An 18,198-nucleotide genomic window follows, 5' to 3' on the forward strand; every position below is an offset into this window, starting at 1 on the left:
TCGCCTAGCAAGGTGTCAAAAACTTGACCAAAAAAAAAAAAAAAAGGAAAGGAAAAAAGTGATAAAGTACAGGTAGTCCTCGACTTACAACAGTTTGCTTAGTGACTGTTCAAAGTTACAATGGCATTGAAAAAAGTGCCCCCCAAGTCACAGCCGAGCAAGACACCTGCCTGCCCGCCCAGCCACGCTCTTCCTCCTGTCCGAGGTTTTCATTGTTGTGAGCATTTCTGTTGAGGATTGGCAACAGGGGTGGGCTGGGGGGGTGTTTGGTTTTTATTCCCCCCCCCCCGTCTGCTGGGTGGTTGCAGCAGGTTTTGGTCACTTCACATGACCCTGGGACACTGTGACTGTCATAAATATGAATCAGTTGCCAAGCATCTGAATGTAAATCACAAGACCCTGGAGAGGCTGCAACATTCCAGCTGATCGGCACTTCTTCTGGGCTCAGCAGAAGGGCCAGGATCAGCGCCGAGCTCCAGCTGGAACCTGGCGCTGAACCTGGCGCTTCCGCTGAGCCCTGACAGCCCTGCAGCTCCAGCCATCTCTCACTCAGGCTTGTGCGGTGCTGCCACCGGTTCAGCTCATTCCCCTCCCCCACTACCACTTTTCTAGGATGCTCGCGTACCACCTGCCAGGTGCCAATGTACCACAGGTGGTACCCGTACCACTGGTTGAAAAGCCCTGGTCTAGAACACAGGTGTCAAACTCGCCATGTCATGTGACGTGTCGCGACATATCATGACTTTTTTTTGCATTCCCAGAGCTGTGGTGGGTGCAGCTTGTGCATGATGCAACCAGCCCGCAGGCCGGCAGTTTGACACCCCTGGTCTAGAAGAATAGGATCCCAGAAGTCATATCTATTTTGCTTGATTTTTCAGCAGAGGTAAGGCTGAGCTTGGCAAGCAGACCAGAATACAACAATAATCTCTTACTTACCATGCTTCACTATCTCTCAGACATTACTGAAATCAGGTTATAGTTCCTCTTCTAAAGCCTAATGCACTTTGTAGGCATTCGTGTAGGTAACCTTTTTATTTCCAATTTTTTTATAGAATAATTAGGGACAAAGGTTTGTGCTTCATTTAAGATATTCACTTCAGTGCAATTATACAAAGATATTTCAGGTCCAGCCAGCTGTTCTGCTTACTGCTAGATCCTATCTTCCCTTGTTCTGTGCTGTTGTTTCCTTAATCACAGACTGGATTCACATACTAATTTATACAAAAAAAGTTTGCCAATTAGAATTGCTTATAAACATAATTCTGCATACTAAATCAAAACCATGCAAATCACTGAGTGACTTAGCATGTAAAATTCCTGCCTGACTCTGCCATACGGTTACCTGCAGGAAACTACAACTACCTTAACCTGTTCTGTAAGCTAACCAACATTTTATGAAACCTGGTCCTTTCCCATAATTTTGACCCTACTTTTTTGATTGGTAACTTTAACACTCGGCTAGTTCCTCTGGGCTAGTTCCTACAATCTCTCTGCTAGCCTGAAAACAGTGTGTGCAAATATGTCATAGCTGTTCTAGGTTTCAAAGAAATAATTTAGTGCTATGTTTATAGAACACAAAAAGAAAAAAGAAATTCTGGGGGAAAAGGCTCCAGCTTCCAGCACCATCTTCATTTATAGGAATACCTTCAGGTTCTCACATATCTATAGACCAGCGGTTCTCAACCTATGGGTCGCGACCCCATTTGGGGTCAATCGACCATTTCACGGGGGTCGCCAAGCAAGGCTGTCCGCCATTTTTTTCCCCTTTTCTGGCGGGTGCCTTACCTCCCTTGAGCTGGGCCAGCTGGTGGTCGGCCTGCTCCGTCTCTGCCGCTTGCCAGCTATGCCTCGGCCGGCGCAGGAGGCGGAACCACGCATGCGCGGCGCTCCCGGGCAGGGAAAGTCCTCGACTTACGACCGGTTGGGTAGTCCTCGACTTACGACCGGTTTAGTCCTCGACTTACGACCGGTTGGGGGTCACGGCATTAAAAAGGTTGAGAACCACTGCTATAGACATTCTTAGAAATAGGAATGAAAACTGGCTTATCTGGATAATAATGAATGATAGATTACATTTCTTATTCTATTGCATGCAATGTTGATTTGACTATACAAATGCAGCCTACCATATACCATGGAAAGAAGAAATAGAGACATAAGTTCAACTCATGTGAATACAGTAAAGGTAATCATGCAACTAAAAATCAATGCCCTCTGGGCATAAGTGAATGGGAGCATTTTGCTGTTTACATTAAATTAATGTGAATCCATGACACTGAAACACACTCTAAATATTAGCCAAACATTCTTCTATCAGGTTGAAAGATGAGAAAAAGATAATACCTTTTGGGGAAAATGCACCAACTGTAGAAGTTAGAGAACTTGTAGAGGAAGAATTATGTGTACCAGGGATTTACTATTTAATATAAAGATTAAATAGAATTATGGAAAATCTTGGACAATATCTTTTGAAGGTTCAGATAGTGAAAGCCATTTCTGAGCAATTGACTAAGTGACTAAGGTGAAGATAATGAAAGGTTTCTTAATGCTTCTCTGTAACTTTGCTATGTCATAGCACAGCTTAAGCACCAACCTGACCAAGAAGTGACAAAACTTTTTATGACAGCTGAGTCATTGTAGAGATCAAAGTAAAAAGGACCTGAGATAACTCAGTTATTCAAATAACTGAGGTCACTTACGTGTTTATCAAGCTACGTAAGAGATGGTGTGCATAATGATGTTAAAATATTCCCTCTTTATTCCGTCACCAACTGCAATTTATTTAAGTAACATAGCTGTTTCATGAGACAGAAAGGAATAAAAGCTGATTCATTCAAGCAGATATAACAAATATAATTCTGCAAGTATTACTGAAAATGAATCCTTCCTGAGTACTATTAAAATTTATCCAGTCAGAGAATTTAGAAATAAAAATATCAGTTCATTACTGTTGGGGGCAAAAGAGCCAGCTGTTAAATGTATGAGTAGCAAGAACCAAGAAGCAACCAAACAAAACAATGAAGCAAATAACAATTTACACTCCCTAATGACAGATCAGCTCTTAGCAAGACAGAGTTCATGTAAACACAATATGCATTCTGAGTATTCAGCTGCTATCTCTAAACAAAAACTGATTAGCTGTTTAAGTAACCTGTCATGAGAAGAACAAATACTGTTGTGGAGTTAAGGTGTCAACCAAGCCAATATTCCTATTCCCAAGAAGCTCCAAACTATGCAAATTGGCTGAGTTATTTTGTATTTCAATCAATGCCACAAAGCAACTCATGATGAAATTGAATTGATGAAAGAATTGGCAGTTAGCAAATGATACGGACTTCTGCAAAACTTTATATTTGGTCTTGTCTCCCTCTGGTAAAACATCCTGATGAGCGCTCCTTAGTTCTCCCATTAGTTATTAGGTGGACCTAGGAGATTGAAAAACGTTTTTGGTGAGGAGCTAGTGTCTTCTTTCTGTGGTGGTGTGGAGGCTGCCAAAAGATCCCTAATGTTGGAAATCTCTAGTGGTTCAATCTTCTGCTGTTCAGGTTTTAAATAGATTCTCTGCCCAGTTAGTGCTTGGAAACGAGACAATATGAATATTGTTTTGTGCCACTGGAGGGCCATGCTTGCTTGATGCCAAAGTCATTTGTTGGGAGGGGGAGAGATGTCTCTGGAAAGTCATTAATCCAGGCTGTATATTTCTGCCACAGTGTGAGTAGTAATGGGGGAGAGAGTGGACAGAAGGTAGCATTTTGTTATTCCAACTCGGGGTAGGCAACCTTGGCTCTTTTATGACTCGTGGACTTCAACTCCCAGAATTCCTGAGCCAGCCATGCTGGCTCAGGAATTATGGGAGTTGAAGTCCACGAGTCATAAAAGAGCCAAGGTTGCCTACCCCTGTTCCAACTCATCTTCATGAAAGTGAGGGAAAGGGGAGTCACTGCTTACTGGGCTACCAGGCTTCTAGATGCAGTGGTGCCACTCTTTTGTTTCTTACTTCTTGGAACTGACTCGTGGGGCAAGGCTTGCTTCCATTGATTTGGCTTGCCATTCTTGGCTCAAACTGGCTTCACCAAGAGCCACTATTACTTTTTAAAATAATATGATTTTATTCAGGTTTTTTTTTTCAACAAAAAATAAAACTTACAAATTTAATGTTAAATTTATGTTAAAAACCTCCATATACAAAACTCTAAACAATACAAGCTAAAAAAAAGCCACTAAAAATAAGAAGAAAAACCCAAAGTATAATTAATATTTCATTTTCATTTCTTTTCTACATCAAAATATGTTATTCTACTTATACAATTAATTACAATTCTACTTTTAAACAAACAAACAACAGATCATTTGGCTTTATAATGCCTCTCCATCAATACAAAGCTTTTTTAAAGGCACAGAGATGACAAATTTCACTTAGCTAATATGTACATATCATTTCAGGAATAATCACCTTTTCATGATATTCCAGACATGATGTGAGGTTGCTCATATAATAAATTACAAATTTTGGAAAATAATGTAATACATTAATATCCTATTCTTCTTGCAAGAACCTCCACATTGATAGTATCACTGATTATATATTAATATCATTGATTAGGTAAGGAATGGGCATGCCGAAAGCATGAGCACTAATGTCCCTTCACATTTATTACATCTCCAGTGTAAGAATGATGACAGCCAACCTTTTCTGAATTTCCACTGAGAAATCCAATATATCTGAAAAATACTTTTGTGTGTGTGTGAAGAACCTGGCTTTTAAATCCCATGAAACATAGATTGTTTTTGCAGTATTCTATATTGGCTTTCTGGATAATATTTAGTAATATTGAATTGTGGATTTGATCTCTATAAAAACCTTTTCCAATGCATTTCAAGCATAAGGGTCAAACAAGGAATATACAGTGGATATAAAAAGTCTACACACCCGTTAAAATGCCAGGCTTTTGAGATGTAAAAAAAAATCTGACCAAGATAAATCACTTCAGAATTGTTTTCCACCTTTAACATAATCTATAACCTGTACAATTCAAATGAAAAACAAACTAAAATATTTTGGAGGGGAAATAAAAAACTTAACAACAACATATTATTGGTATTTATTGCTAACTCAATGTATAACAATAGGGTTACATCAGATCTAATCTAATAATTAAAAGTAATAAATTCTATGGTAGATTCATTCTGGATATAGCATAGGAAGTCTGAATTAGGATTTTGCAATTTCTGTCACCATTCTAAATTTTCTATGGGCCTCATGTCACTCACTCGACTAAGAATATATTGGGGGGGGGGAAATTCTTGGAAATCAGGTTTCATGGGAAATCATATGGTTAAACTAGTTAAAGTTAGAGAAGCCATTTTGCTCTAAGACTGCATATGTGCTTTTGACTGATGACCTATGAATCCTTTGTAACAGGATTTAGTTCTCTCCTCCTGGGATTTGTCTGGTTTATCCTTCTGATCTACTCTGTGATTAGTCATTTAATGTTAGCAAGTAAAAGAAGCTCTTCTATTCAGATTCATTGCAAGGTACCACCTGAACTCGATAATCTGATTATCTTTAGACACAGTATGTCAGTGGATATAGAGACTCACAGACGAAAATATGAAGATCTCTATATATTATTGCTTAAATTCATATAGATTGCATTATTCACTCAATGTGCATTTTAAAAAAACTCAGTTTCTCCAAATGCCATCTAAAGCAAACTAGAGATATGTTATATCTGTAACACTTTTTAAAACAAATATATATATATATGCACCACTTGTGAAGTAAGCAGTTTTTTTAGAATTGGACTAACAACAATTATAAGCTATTATGGATGTTCAAATATCTGGAGAGTCAAACTAAGCCATAATACAGTGTTTATTTGTTTTTTAATTTTGGCTAAAGAGCACTATGTGAAAACAGTAATTGTAATCTGCCAACATTTATGGTTAGGCAAGGCGTATGAACTAAACCACAGAATTTTGGTTAAATTATTATAAACCCAAGAAACTAGAAATCTAAACTTCCCCAATTAACTGAATACCATATGCTAAAGAGTGGACAGAGATAATTGGTCATTATGTTTCCTTTTTGGGTACTTTTTGTCAATTCACAATATATATGATATGTAATATGTAATATAATGATGTAGTACAATGATAAATTGAATTATTTTGTCACTATGTGGCTATTTATGAAAGTTTGTTCTCTTTGCAACACTGTATTATGCTTGCCTTAGTCAGAAGGCACTTTAAAAATTTTGAGAACATGCTATGGATACTACTGCATGGGCATTTGTGAGCTCATTAATTCAAAAATCACTATTTGTTTTAATTTGTTTCTATATACTTGTTTTTCTTTTAAAAACTGCAATACAATTTAACAGTTGTATTGTTAAGAAGCCAAAATCAGAACAAGAAGCTAAATTTTAGAAACTAAATATCAGAACAAGTTTCCAGTCTAGAACTTGATAGAAATCTAGGGCTTGCAGAGGTGGCCTATTCAGTTTTCTTTCCAGTTCCAAGTTTGAAGGAGGGAACCACCACTGATCCTACTGAGAGATACATGCCAGGTTCATCAATAACTACATAAATTGCAGAAAAACAATTTCATTAACTGGACTAATATAAACATGCTATCAAAAAACCAAAATCCTAATATTGTACTTTAGACTGATGTTCAAACCACTTCACTCAAGTAAGTACAGCTTATTGCTAGCCACAATATTTCAGCGCATTTTTGCCAAATACAGTCTTTTGATCAGTATCCAAGCAAAATTTTCAACAATCCACTTTTAGGATTTCCAAACAATAATAAGCACTATTTGCATCAAGGATTGTGCCATCATAATCAGAATTGGGAAAGGCTAATGCAATTTATTTTCATCCCACCTATTTGAAATAACTGTACAGTATGTATAATATTCCTTTTAGAAGACTACTCCATGCATTTGTGATACACAAAATGTGTAAATATTTAAGGTTAAAACATTTTGTGCTTTTTACACTTCCAGAAATAAAAACAAAACTGATGCAACAGACACGTTGGATCAAGAAACTTAGCATTTCTCAACTATTTTAGCTTTTCTCAGCCTGCCAGAATTTTTCAAAATGTGGTCCTGTGGGAAAACCCTGCCCTGAAAAAAAAAAGATTTAAAAACTGGACAAAGTCTATTTGTTTAGAACAATTTTTATGCTATTCTTCACAGATTATTTGTTTTGGTTACCTTGTTCCTCTACTTATCTTTGGAGTACGCTAATTTATGACTATTTTATTAATGGAGACTAGGGTTATCTTCCTCCTATTGATGAAATCGTGGTCAATTAAGCCAATTACTGATCAAGGGACTCTGATAATGTTAAAATTATAACCTCAGCTAATTACCTTCCCCTTTGTGCCTTATAATGGCTATACTCTTTGCACCTGGATCTCTGGAGTTTATGTTTTGCTTGGGCAATAACCAGCAGCAAAAAAGTATGTATTGTGCTACTATGTGAGACACACTGAAATAACCATGTTCCTATTTCTGACTCTGCAACATTGGAAGTATTGAATTGCATCCTTTGCAACCAACCCAATAGACATTTCTTCCTTAGAGGACTGGTGGCTGCTTTATTTTAACCTAACCATTATCCCAGTTTGATGCCATGTTAAACATTATAATAGATGCTTAACTAAGCACAAACTATGTATTAAACTATAGTTCAACAAATCATTTCACACTGCAAAGTTTTCCTAATGGAAGCATTAAAAAAGAATGCTTAGCTGAATAATGAAGTTAAAGAGCCTATGAATGAGAAAAAGTATATGACAGAATTAATGCTAAAAATTAAGTTGAAAGGTATTTTATTAAGTTGAAAGATATTTTATAGTATGTACAATGGAACAATATAATTGCAGATAATAGAGTCAAAAAGAGCTAGAGACAGTCAAGAGAGGCAGAAAATGTAAAATAATTTTGACAGAAATAAAAATGTTGGAAGTTGCTAAGAAGATATAAATAAGGAGTCTGTAGCAATCTGAAGGGAATTAAAAACTAAAGTCATCAAAGGATTCAGAATGAAACTGAAGTGGGAGTACTCTGGAAAGAGGATTTTAGAGACCTGTGTTGTAATAATAAAGATATATTAAAAAGTGGGATTGAAACAAATGCTGCATATTACTCTTCAAGAAAAAATAATGAAAAGGAAATAAATATAGCAAGAAGGTTGAAAAACAAAGTGGTTATGAAAATAGTTGCTACAACTAAAGAAAGGTTAAACTGTGAACACTGCATCTGTGCCTGACTGTTGGAAAAATACCAATATTATTAGACCATACAAAGGGAAGGTGGCAAAAGTAAATTGAAAACTGTTTAGTCTGTTGAATGAGCTTGAGAAAGTATTTGAAAGAATTCTGATTGAAAACGCACAACAGCTGACATGAGCAAAATTTGGGAAGCCAATGCAACTTTATGCCTGGCAGGGATATACAGACTTGATTTTTGTTCCTGAGCAGGTAACTGAAAAATAGATTGATTTGGGGGAAATCAATCATTGTTCAATGAATAGGCTTGAATTATGGAATATTTTGTATTAAGTAGGTGGGTTGTTGAATGCGGAAAAGTAATATATGGCAAAAGTAAAGCATATACTGTATGATAACAAATGGAATTCTCAGCAAACAATTCACTACTAAGAGAGTAGACATTGGCCTCTGGCTTTTTAAGTTAACTTATAAGGAATGTTTTGAGTGATATTAGAGGAGTGTTGGTTGGGATATGAATGTTTGTATATTTTATATGAATATTATGTTGTATTAAGAGCTGACAATCCAATAATCTGGAATAAACATTAATTTAAATGCAACAAGGAGTATGGTTCTTAAAATGTTAATTATCAAAATCCAAAGTTCTACTGTGAGGCAAATTATACATGAATAGCTAAAAATCAGAGCAAGTAGATGAAATCTGTATCGAAAAATATTTATTAAAGTTGCAAAAATGGATGAAGAAGCTAAGTGTTACCGTTTTTTCATTTTTTCTCTTTGTTATTCTTTTTCTTAACAAAACCTAGTTTGAAAGGGAAACAGCATAATGGGTATCTATATATAACTACTATAGAATAACAACAATATTTTTACTGCTCTTATAGTAGTAACTTCAAAATCAAATACCACTATTTTATGATCTAATGATGAAACTTTTTAACCATTATTTAACTCACATACATTTTTTCTGGAAAGTTGTGGACTTTTGTTTCAGCTCAACTCCATGAAAGGTTACTCAAAAATGTCACTTCTTTCACAAATACGTTATGTACAGTGTTTTCCATCTTCAAAATATATGATTTAGCTTATCATCATTGAAACCATAGTAAGTGCAAAAGACTCCGATTCCTGTGTCTAGGCTAACATGACGTTTAGTCATGTGTAAAATATTTTGAAATGGAATCATTCCAGGAGTGAAAGAAGCTTCCTCAAACATGTTTTCAGTTCAAATTTGAAGCATGTGTTACAGCCTTATAATTTGTCAGTACAACAGGCAATTGGATTTCACTGGCAGAAGGTTACAAATTAAGTATCTATTTACAGAAAAACTGTATTAATAATAAATTATCACCTTTCTCTTTTTTAGGAATTACAAAGTATGCATTCTTCCCCAAGAGTAATTTTAAAATGGAAAAATTAAAAGAAACTGATCTAATTTAATCTATTTATCCTGTATATTAAAAGCAGACTATCACACCTGCTTCTACTTTTCATGACTCCTTTAAGATCTGTGAACTTAATTCAGCAGCATATAGTTTGTGTGATTTTTACAACTGCTAAACAACTCAATGAAAATTTCATTATTAGATAGCATCATTTGGCTATCACTGGTAATAAATCACCAATGTATATAGGCTTTGAACTTGCACATTAGTGAATAACTAAATCTATAAATCACTACTGTCGAAATGTTTACTAGATATTGTATTATGACTATCACAAAATCCTTTAAGTATACAGTACAGATCTGGGACACTGGTCACTGCACTTCCAAAAATGAGTAGATGCAGGTGAAGAAGTAACTGTGCTCATTGAAGGAAAAACTTTAAAGGCACCATTCAACAAATCCATTAACCTTTAATCATAGTTTTTAAATGTGGTGTTGGCAGCACCTATTTAAAATTACCCTACTTCAGACACTAACAAGTCTTTCAGCTTTCTTACCCACTAATACCATGCTCTGAACCACCTCAGCTCATTTTAAAGCAGTTTCTAATTAGGATGCATAGGATTTTGTCCAATGCTGGATACCAGATTAGCTGGAATACAAATATAAAAAAGTACCTATATAAGAGTACAGCTATGAACAGAAACTCTCCCCTTCCCCCATTTCTAGCATCCTTCCAAACAATTCGTGGATGAGATCACAAAAGACTCATCTGTAGAGCTATCATATGTTTCCTTTGGAGGGCAACTATCTCTTCCATAATATACTGTGTATTTCAACCCTGCTAAGATTGTTTTCATTGATTTTAACAACTGGTAGACTTCGTTTTCCAGAAATCTGCTATAGCTATATACATTACATGAGCATTCATAACAAACGATTTGAAAAGATGCCTTTGACAAAAGATATTTTGTAATCGTTTCAAAGAACCCATACACATTTCCTTCCGGAATCTTTTATACGCGGAAAAAATATAAGAACAATGCAGGCGCAGATGTTATCCAGGAGCGCGGGGGGGAGGAGGGAAATCTCCCACAGGGATCTCTTTATAAGGTGTAAAGCTATGCATCATTTGAGGTAGGGCTGCTTACATTCAACCTACAAAGCGGGGCGAAAGCAGAATCTTTCCCCCCCCCCCCAACAAATCATGCACACGCCCTTCCATTTATGCGTTAAAAAGAGAAACCCGACAGCTCGCAAAACTAATCGGAGTCAAAACGAACAAAGAAGAAACGGCACAGTTGCAAAGGGGGAAAGGGGGGGAAAACGACGACCCAGAACAAAACGCCCAAGCAGCAAAGCAGCCGCCCCTTCCCTCCACCCATCTAGCCGCGTCTTTCCAGAGGGACTGCTGGAGCGTGGCGGGGGCTGAAGCCAGGAGCCCGAGACTCAGGGTGGGGAAGCCTCCACTCCACTCCAGAGAGCGCCCGGGGGAAGACTGGCTAACACGAAGGAGGGAGGAGAGGCAAAAGAGGAAGCGGAGGGTTGAGTAGCTCCATCTGTATCCAATCTGGACCATCCCCCCTCATAGTCATGCAGCAGCAGCAGCAGCCTCGATTGACTCCCAAAGGGACAGCCTTCCGCGGCCAGGAAATAGCAGAAGTCCGGGCAAGCCATCAAGGGGAGGGGGGGGGGGAACGAAGCAGGGGCAACAAGCGCCGGGAAAATGATAATCATGGCAGTAGTAATATTGCCACTACTAATAAGAGTACGCCAGGAGAACAGCGTTATGGTTGATTCGTATGAATTGGGAGCATCGATGACATGTGGATCCGCCCAAAGGATGGAAATCGCTCCCGAGGCAAGCAAAGGAAAGGACCGCGAAGAAACAGACGACGCCTCGAATGTGTTGCTCGCTCGCTGCCGGGCAAAAACACCCTTCCCCCGCCCCGGGCAAAGGATCCCGCAGCATCACTTACTCACTCCCCTTCAGGAAGCCTGAAGCGCCGGCTCACTGATCCACCATCTTCTCCCACAGCAAGGGCGCGCGGGGCGGAGGGGAAAAATCAAGGGCGATCGCTGACCCTCCGCCAACCTACGTTGTCCCGCTTGTAGCAACCGCTTTAACGTTATTCCTACCATAAAGCGGCTAACGGCGCGGAACACGGGGAAGCTACTGCGCAGGCGCCGTCCCAGGGAGCGCTATACAAGCAGAGCGGGGGGGGGGGAAGAGAAAGAATGGATTTGCCTCAGGACGAAGCCAATGCGCAGACGCGTACAGAACGTGAAGAAGCCGATTCATACTGCGCAGGCGTCGTTTTCCAGCCCGAAGAAGGTGGAATTTGATGTTATTTATTCCCGTGTTTTCTGTCGATTGCACGAACTAGTTAAGGTTCCTAAAGGCTTAAGGATGTAATCTCTTTTTTTTTTTTGGCCGTTTTCCTTGCGGAATATGAAAAGGACAAAATACGATTTCTCTTACGAAAATGCTTTGTTCCTCTCATCTTTGTCCGGGATAAAGAATGAAAAGAACGCGCCCGCTTTAAAGCAAAACAAAATGACCATCTTGCCTTCACCCCACTCCCAAAGAATAAAATGGTGTGTTCTTTAGAATAAGCCCTGGCCCCTTCGCAGAGCCGACGAACCCACCGTAGTTACATTGTTCTTGCACAAAACAACAATTCCCAGAAAGCAGCGCGACAAAGACGTCCTCGACGTAGAAGAGCGGTTACGGCGAGTTGCATTTCGGGCGCGAGAGAAGGGAGCCTTCTGCCTCTTACGTTCGAGGCAGCGCGTGCCCCGCGGCGGACGTCACTTGATTATCTGCGGGCATAAGCGCTCTTCAAAGCGGGATTCGGCAAAGCGCCGTTTCTTGGTTGTCTAGCAACAAGGCGCAAGATTCAGCGGAACTTCCCGACGCGGTCCCTGGGGGTTGTAGTTGCTTGTTAGCCGCCGCGGCTGGTTTCGCACCCAGCGAGAGGACCGGCGTTGAACTACAGAGACCCGACAGCCCGCGAAGAAAGCCTAGCGGGGGTTACTCCCCGCGCGTCCCAATGGAGGGAGTCCCAGAAACGGCCGGTATAGCCGGAAGAGTTGCGGCGTGCAGCCCGGCGGGGTCCGCTTGGGGCGAGTGTCCGGGTTCGCCGAATCCCTCAGGAGAATCGGACTTGGCGCAGTCCCTGGAGCGGTATCACCGAGGCTTACGCGGTGAGGACGAAGAGAAGACGCGCGGGCAGTTTCGACGGCTGTTTGAATTTGGGCCCTTCGACCTTATTAGCTTTGTACTGGCTTTTCCGGAGCCGCTTCTTAGCCTAGGACTCAGGGGTAGGCAACCTTGGCTCTTTTATGACTCGTGGACTTCAACTCCCAGAATTCCTGAGCCAGCTGTGCTGGCTCAGGAATTCTGGGAGTTGAAGTCCACGAGTCATAAAAGAGCCAAGGTTGCCTACCCCTGGCCTAGGTCGTGGGGAGAGAGCGTAGGCCAGTGGTTCTCAACCTTTTTAATGCCGTGACCCCAACCGGTCATAAGTCGAGGACTAAACCGGTCGTAAGTCGAGGACTACCCAACCGGTCGTAAGTCAAGGACTTTCCCTGCCCGGGAGCGTCGCGCATGCGTGGTTCTGCCCCCTGCGCCGGCCGAGGCGTAGCTGGCAAGCGGCAGAGACGGAGCAGGCCGACCACCAGCTGGCCCAGCCCAAGGGAGGTAAGGCACCTGCCGGAAAAGGGGAAAAAAATGGCGGACAAAAAAAATGGCAGACAGCCTTGCTTGGTGACCCCCGTGAAATGGTCGATCGACCCCAAATGGGGTCCCGACCCACAGGTTGAGAACCACTGGCGTAGGCTTTATTGGAAAATAGAGTGTTTTCGGAGACGACGGCTTCAAAAGCAGGAGGAAGTCTTCCCTATTCTTGATCCCATCCTTTGATTTGCCCGACTGGGTGAAGTGTGAAACTCTTGGCAGATGGATGTGCTCAATGACAGGCGCTCTGAAATGAATTTGAATTTTTTTGGGGGGGGGATCATCCTTAGCCTAATTTGAAAACCGCACTGGTCAGCCTGATAAAAGGATCTGTTCAGGAGAAGGGCAAGAACAACATGGCTTGCTGGTTCTGCTGAATGATTTGACATAGTTTTGTATTAGTTGTCTTAGATAGGATGACTGACTAGTTTCATTAATTCGTTGAATTTTGCCACGGTTGACCCAGTAGGTCAAAATAGCAGGAATTGCATGTAATGCGAAGCTCAATTGCTTCCAACCAGCAGCCGATAACTAAGCAGGCCATGTTAATGGTTTAATGTGATGTGTGAACTTAAGTCACTAATTTGGAGGGCAGTGTTTTGGTAGGTCCTTTAATAGTTTTGGTCAACTTGGAGACTTTCAGAAAGCAATAGCTAGCTTCAAGGTGTGACATCTGTATAAAAAGGCTAAATTGTTTTTTCCACAATTAAGTTAGTAGCTTTATTTTTTTCATCAGATGTAAATTAAATCAGTGGAAATATTGAGGGTAGTAATTGAAGAGATTAGGACAAGTGTATTAAAGCTCAAATCAGATAAAAGTAGGTGGTATGATTAACTAGGGGCTAATGTGTTAGATTCAGCTCTTGATAACTATACAGATATACGCTTACATCTTGATAGAGTATGTCTTTAACAAACTGTAGCCCTACCAAAGACATTTGAATAATCTCTTGATCCATCCATCTTATCCCTTGTTTGCGCTTAACTATGACAAGCATAATTATTTTTTCTACTCTTATTCACATCACCTGTCCAAAGTATGTAAATTTTGGCTTATCACTTCAGTTTAGCAATCAGCTTTTATATGATGGAGAATTTCTGTTCTTTTGGCATTTCTCCATATATAACTCGATATTTTGTAATCAACTGTAGATTCTAACAGATTGTATTTGTTGTTGAGGGCACTATTAGGTCTAGCATAGTTATTGGAAATTCAAATGGCATCTGGCATATACTGCTTCTTGTTTACACACATATACTTTATGTCAGGGGTATCAAACTGCCGGCCCAGGGGCTGGTTGCATCATGCGGAGGCCATGCCGGCAATGCAAAAAAAGTCGTGACACGTCACAATACATCACGTGACGCGGCGAGTTTGACACCCATGCTTTATGTTGTACAACATACAGAACTTATCCATAGTTATGTCTTGGATAAATATTAAACCTGTTTTAATGAAAACCTAATAAGTGTGGCACTGCTCTAATATGTAGATATTCATACGATTCAGAGTTGTAGCTTGACTTAAAATTACAACTAAAATATCCCTTCCTATAGATAGTGAGGGATATTCCTATATCTTTGACCTTGTAACATTTTTTCATAAGATTTTTAAGAGCTTAATCCCTTTCCAAACAGGAAAGCATTATGTGTTCAGTTTACACAAATAATACTTCGTTAAGGATCTTATATGGACACCCATCTCACAAAATCGACTCTGAGTAGTATACAAAAATAAATAAAAACAACAAATATATAAAAACAATAATTACAAACTATATAATTAAAACAGACAACAGTGCAACTGATGCAGAGTCTGAAGCTGTGCAGAGACCCTCCTAGTCACATCTGCTATCTTCTCCTTAAAAAGAAATTGTGAGCATAGGAGGACCATGAAGACTGAGCAGTGCCACCCCGTCCACCAAAAAGGGATACTGGATGAAAATCGTCCAGTATAGTAGTGTCCAGCAATGGTTTCTTGAGGAAGTCCTCTTTAAAAGGTAAAGGAACAACCCCATTATTCAAAGAAGAATTAACCACTGCTTGAACATACTAACACGATAACCCAGTGGTGGCGAACCTATGGCACGGGTGCCAGAGGCGGCACTCAGAGCCCTCTCTGTGGGCACGCGTGCCGTCGCCCCAGTCCTGGGCCTTCAGCTGGGTTTTATAAAACGTTTTTGCTTTAGGCCTCCACCACCGTGGGTGCAAAAAAAAAAAAAAGGTTCAATCAATCAGTCAATTTCAACTTCTTGTGGGAAAAAAAAGATCTTGCAAAGTTGGAATTGATTGATTGAACTTTTTAGTCCCACCCAGTCTGCCATTACCACCGCAGCCACGCCCACCCAATGGGCCAGGCCCAGCCATTGGGCCACACCCACCCGGCACCCGACAATGCATAAGTGGGTTTTGGGTTGCAGTTTGGGCACTCGGTCTCTAAAAGGTTTGCCATCACTGCGATAACCCCTCCCCTCCAATGGTTTCACAAGCCAGAAGACGTATGGATCTAAAGAGCAGATGGTTGAACTCACTGTCCTAAGGACCTGTCCACTTCCTCAAGGTTCAAACCATTCCCAAATACCTGGGCAAGACTCCACCCTGGTTCTCTCCTTGAGACTTGCAACCAAGGCAGTGTCTTAACTGCAAGTGAATCCAAGTGATTTTGTCTGACAGATGCTGAGCAAATTCCTCCACATATCTTTGCAAAAGATTGCCAGGGCCCTCTTTCCTAAGAGGACTCATCACCTGAAACAGAGTTGTGAGGTGCTAATGAGTGAAATGCAATAAGGGTGAATAAATACTGCTTCTTTACTGTTTTGCTGCCCTTACCACCGCAAGTAGTCTCTTAATTTAGTGTTTTTATTGAATTTATCCTCAATTAAGCACCAATAATGTTCTAGATATCTCTCCTTTTGTTTCATCTCCCTCAGTTCCTTTAAATCATGGGGAATAGTAGGATCCCAGAGAGGGGAGAGTTCACGTGAGTACTATTTGATGCAACATCTCAGCTGCCCATTGTACCAAGTGACAACCAAAACTTTGAATGAACTGTGCATCAAAACAACAGAAAGAACCTCCAGCTCCTTCTGAAATGTATCAGGGTCCATCATTTGCCAGAGGCAGACCATCTAATGCAGGGGTGTCAAACTGCCTGTCCACAGGCCAGATGCGTCACGCCAAAACCGCGCCCACCCCTTTGCCGGCAATGGGAAAAAAGTCGCAATACATTGCATCATGTGACGTCGCGAGTTTGACGCCCCTGATCTAATGGGTCCAGTCTTCCAGAAGTGGAAAATGGCACTACAGAATCCCATAGAAACCAGGGTATGATAAGCGAGGCACCAAGAGCTCTCTCAATTTCAGATGACAGTAGGAACACCAAGTCTGCAGTGTAATCTCTGTCTCATGTCAGACTAAGATAGAGCCATGGGTGTCAGGGTGGCCATGAACTCCCAAGCCATCTCAGAACCCATTCCTAGAAAGGGCAAATTGAAGTCCTGAAGAACCGTAAGTCTGGTGGACTCTCCTACCAGCACAGAAATGGAGTCAAGAAACTCTGATAGGGAGGTTGCTATGCAAGAGGAAGTTGATTTAACAGCAACAGTCCCAGCTAAACCCTAGAGCCCAACTTAATAAACAGGGTCTCACATCTGGTGACCTGTAATATAACACCACTGAAAGCCATAAGGGATTCCCAGATGACAATTACCACAACCTCATCTTTGTCCAAAATCTGGGCTGGTTTCACACCTGAAGCCCCATTAGGCATATCTCTGAAAAAGTACCCCCAATTCCAGATCCAGTCAGGTTTTGGTAAAAATGCCAGGTTGGTCCACTCATCAATGATTAAATCACTGATAAGGGAGGCCTTATTGCAGATTGACCTGGCATTCAATAGGTGCAACTTTATACATTCTCTTCTACTGTATATCGTTATAAGTCCTATTTTTCTTTTTTTAAGACCATAAAGTAATATATAAGCTAGATGAAAGTAGTCTTTACATTCCTCTATTCTTATACAAAGGTATTTATATTTTAAAAAATGAATGCTTAGAAATCAATTGTATTGACACCAGGGCTCTAATTCTCCTTTGTGAAATAAATAAAGTAACCTTCAGTTGCTCCAAGAATCAAGGGGTTGTGTCCTGTTGAGTCAGTGCCTTCAAGGACCACATATTTTCTAAATTTGTGTGTGCAAATTAGGCAAGTTGTCCAGTGAAGTCAAATGGATATTAATTCTTAACATTGATCTTACAATCTATAGTTAGTCCTCAACTTACGACCAGCTGCTTAGTGACTGAAGTTACGATGGATTCCCAAAAAGCTACTTATGCCCCAGTTCCAATGTTGCAACATCTGCTTCCCCTCCATGGTCACATGACTGCATTTTGGGCACTCGGCAACTGGTCTACATTTTATTGTGTCTGTGTTTTATATTGTTTTTTCTAGAAACCAACCTTTATTTCTGGTTTCCAGAAAAAACATCTCTTGTGAACAAAGAGTTAGCTTAATCATTTTGTTTGCTTAATGACCACCGTAAAAAATGGTTGTAAAATCGAGTATGGTCAAGTGATGACTACTTTACAACTTACGATCATGTTTGCCAGGCTCAATTATGATCGTAAATTAAAGACTACCTTAATTAAAATATTAGAGCTGAAAATAACCCTGATATTGGAAACAAACAATCCTCCCCACAAAGCCATATGCACACCTTAGAAAGTGTGATGCAAAATAAGGTTTTAGTAGTTTGAATATTAAATAACATAAATATATATAAATCCTATCATTTATTAAATACTTATTTACAACATGAAGGCATAAAAA

The 18,198-nt window shown here is 40.1% G+C and overlaps 2 protein-coding genes across 2 annotated transcripts in view; one reads left to right on the forward strand and one right to left on the reverse strand.

The window, feature by feature from the left end:
• The window catches only part of CEP170 (centrosomal protein 170), an 85,083-nt gene extending 73,456 nt beyond the window's left edge, over nt 1-11,627 (reverse strand). Inside the window, exon 1 of the mRNA XM_015822123.1 lies at nt 11,612-11,627. The gene's annotated coding sequence lies outside the window, so the exon portion shown is untranslated. The remainder of the gene's footprint in view (nt 1-11,611) is intronic.
• Nucleotides 11,628-12,513: 886 nt separating this feature from the next.
• The window catches only part of SDCCAG8 (serologically defined colon cancer antigen 8), a 109,283-nt gene continuing 103,598 nt past the window's right edge, over nt 12,514-18,198 (forward strand). Inside the window, exon 1 of the mRNA XM_029285285.1 lies at nt 12,514-12,839. Within this exon, the coding sequence (XP_029141118.1) occupies nt 12,686-12,839 (154 nt within the window). The 5' untranslated portion in view covers nt 12,514-12,685. The remainder of the gene's footprint in view (nt 12,840-18,198) is intronic.

The sequence above is a fragment of the Protobothrops mucrosquamatus genome, unplaced genomic scaffold (assembly GCF_001527695.2).
Source record: "Protobothrops mucrosquamatus isolate PMUCROS unplaced genomic scaffold, P.Mucros_1.0 scaffold1470, whole genome shotgun sequence".
Lineage (NCBI taxonomy): Eukaryota > Metazoa > Chordata > Lepidosauria > Squamata > Viperidae > Protobothrops > Protobothrops mucrosquamatus.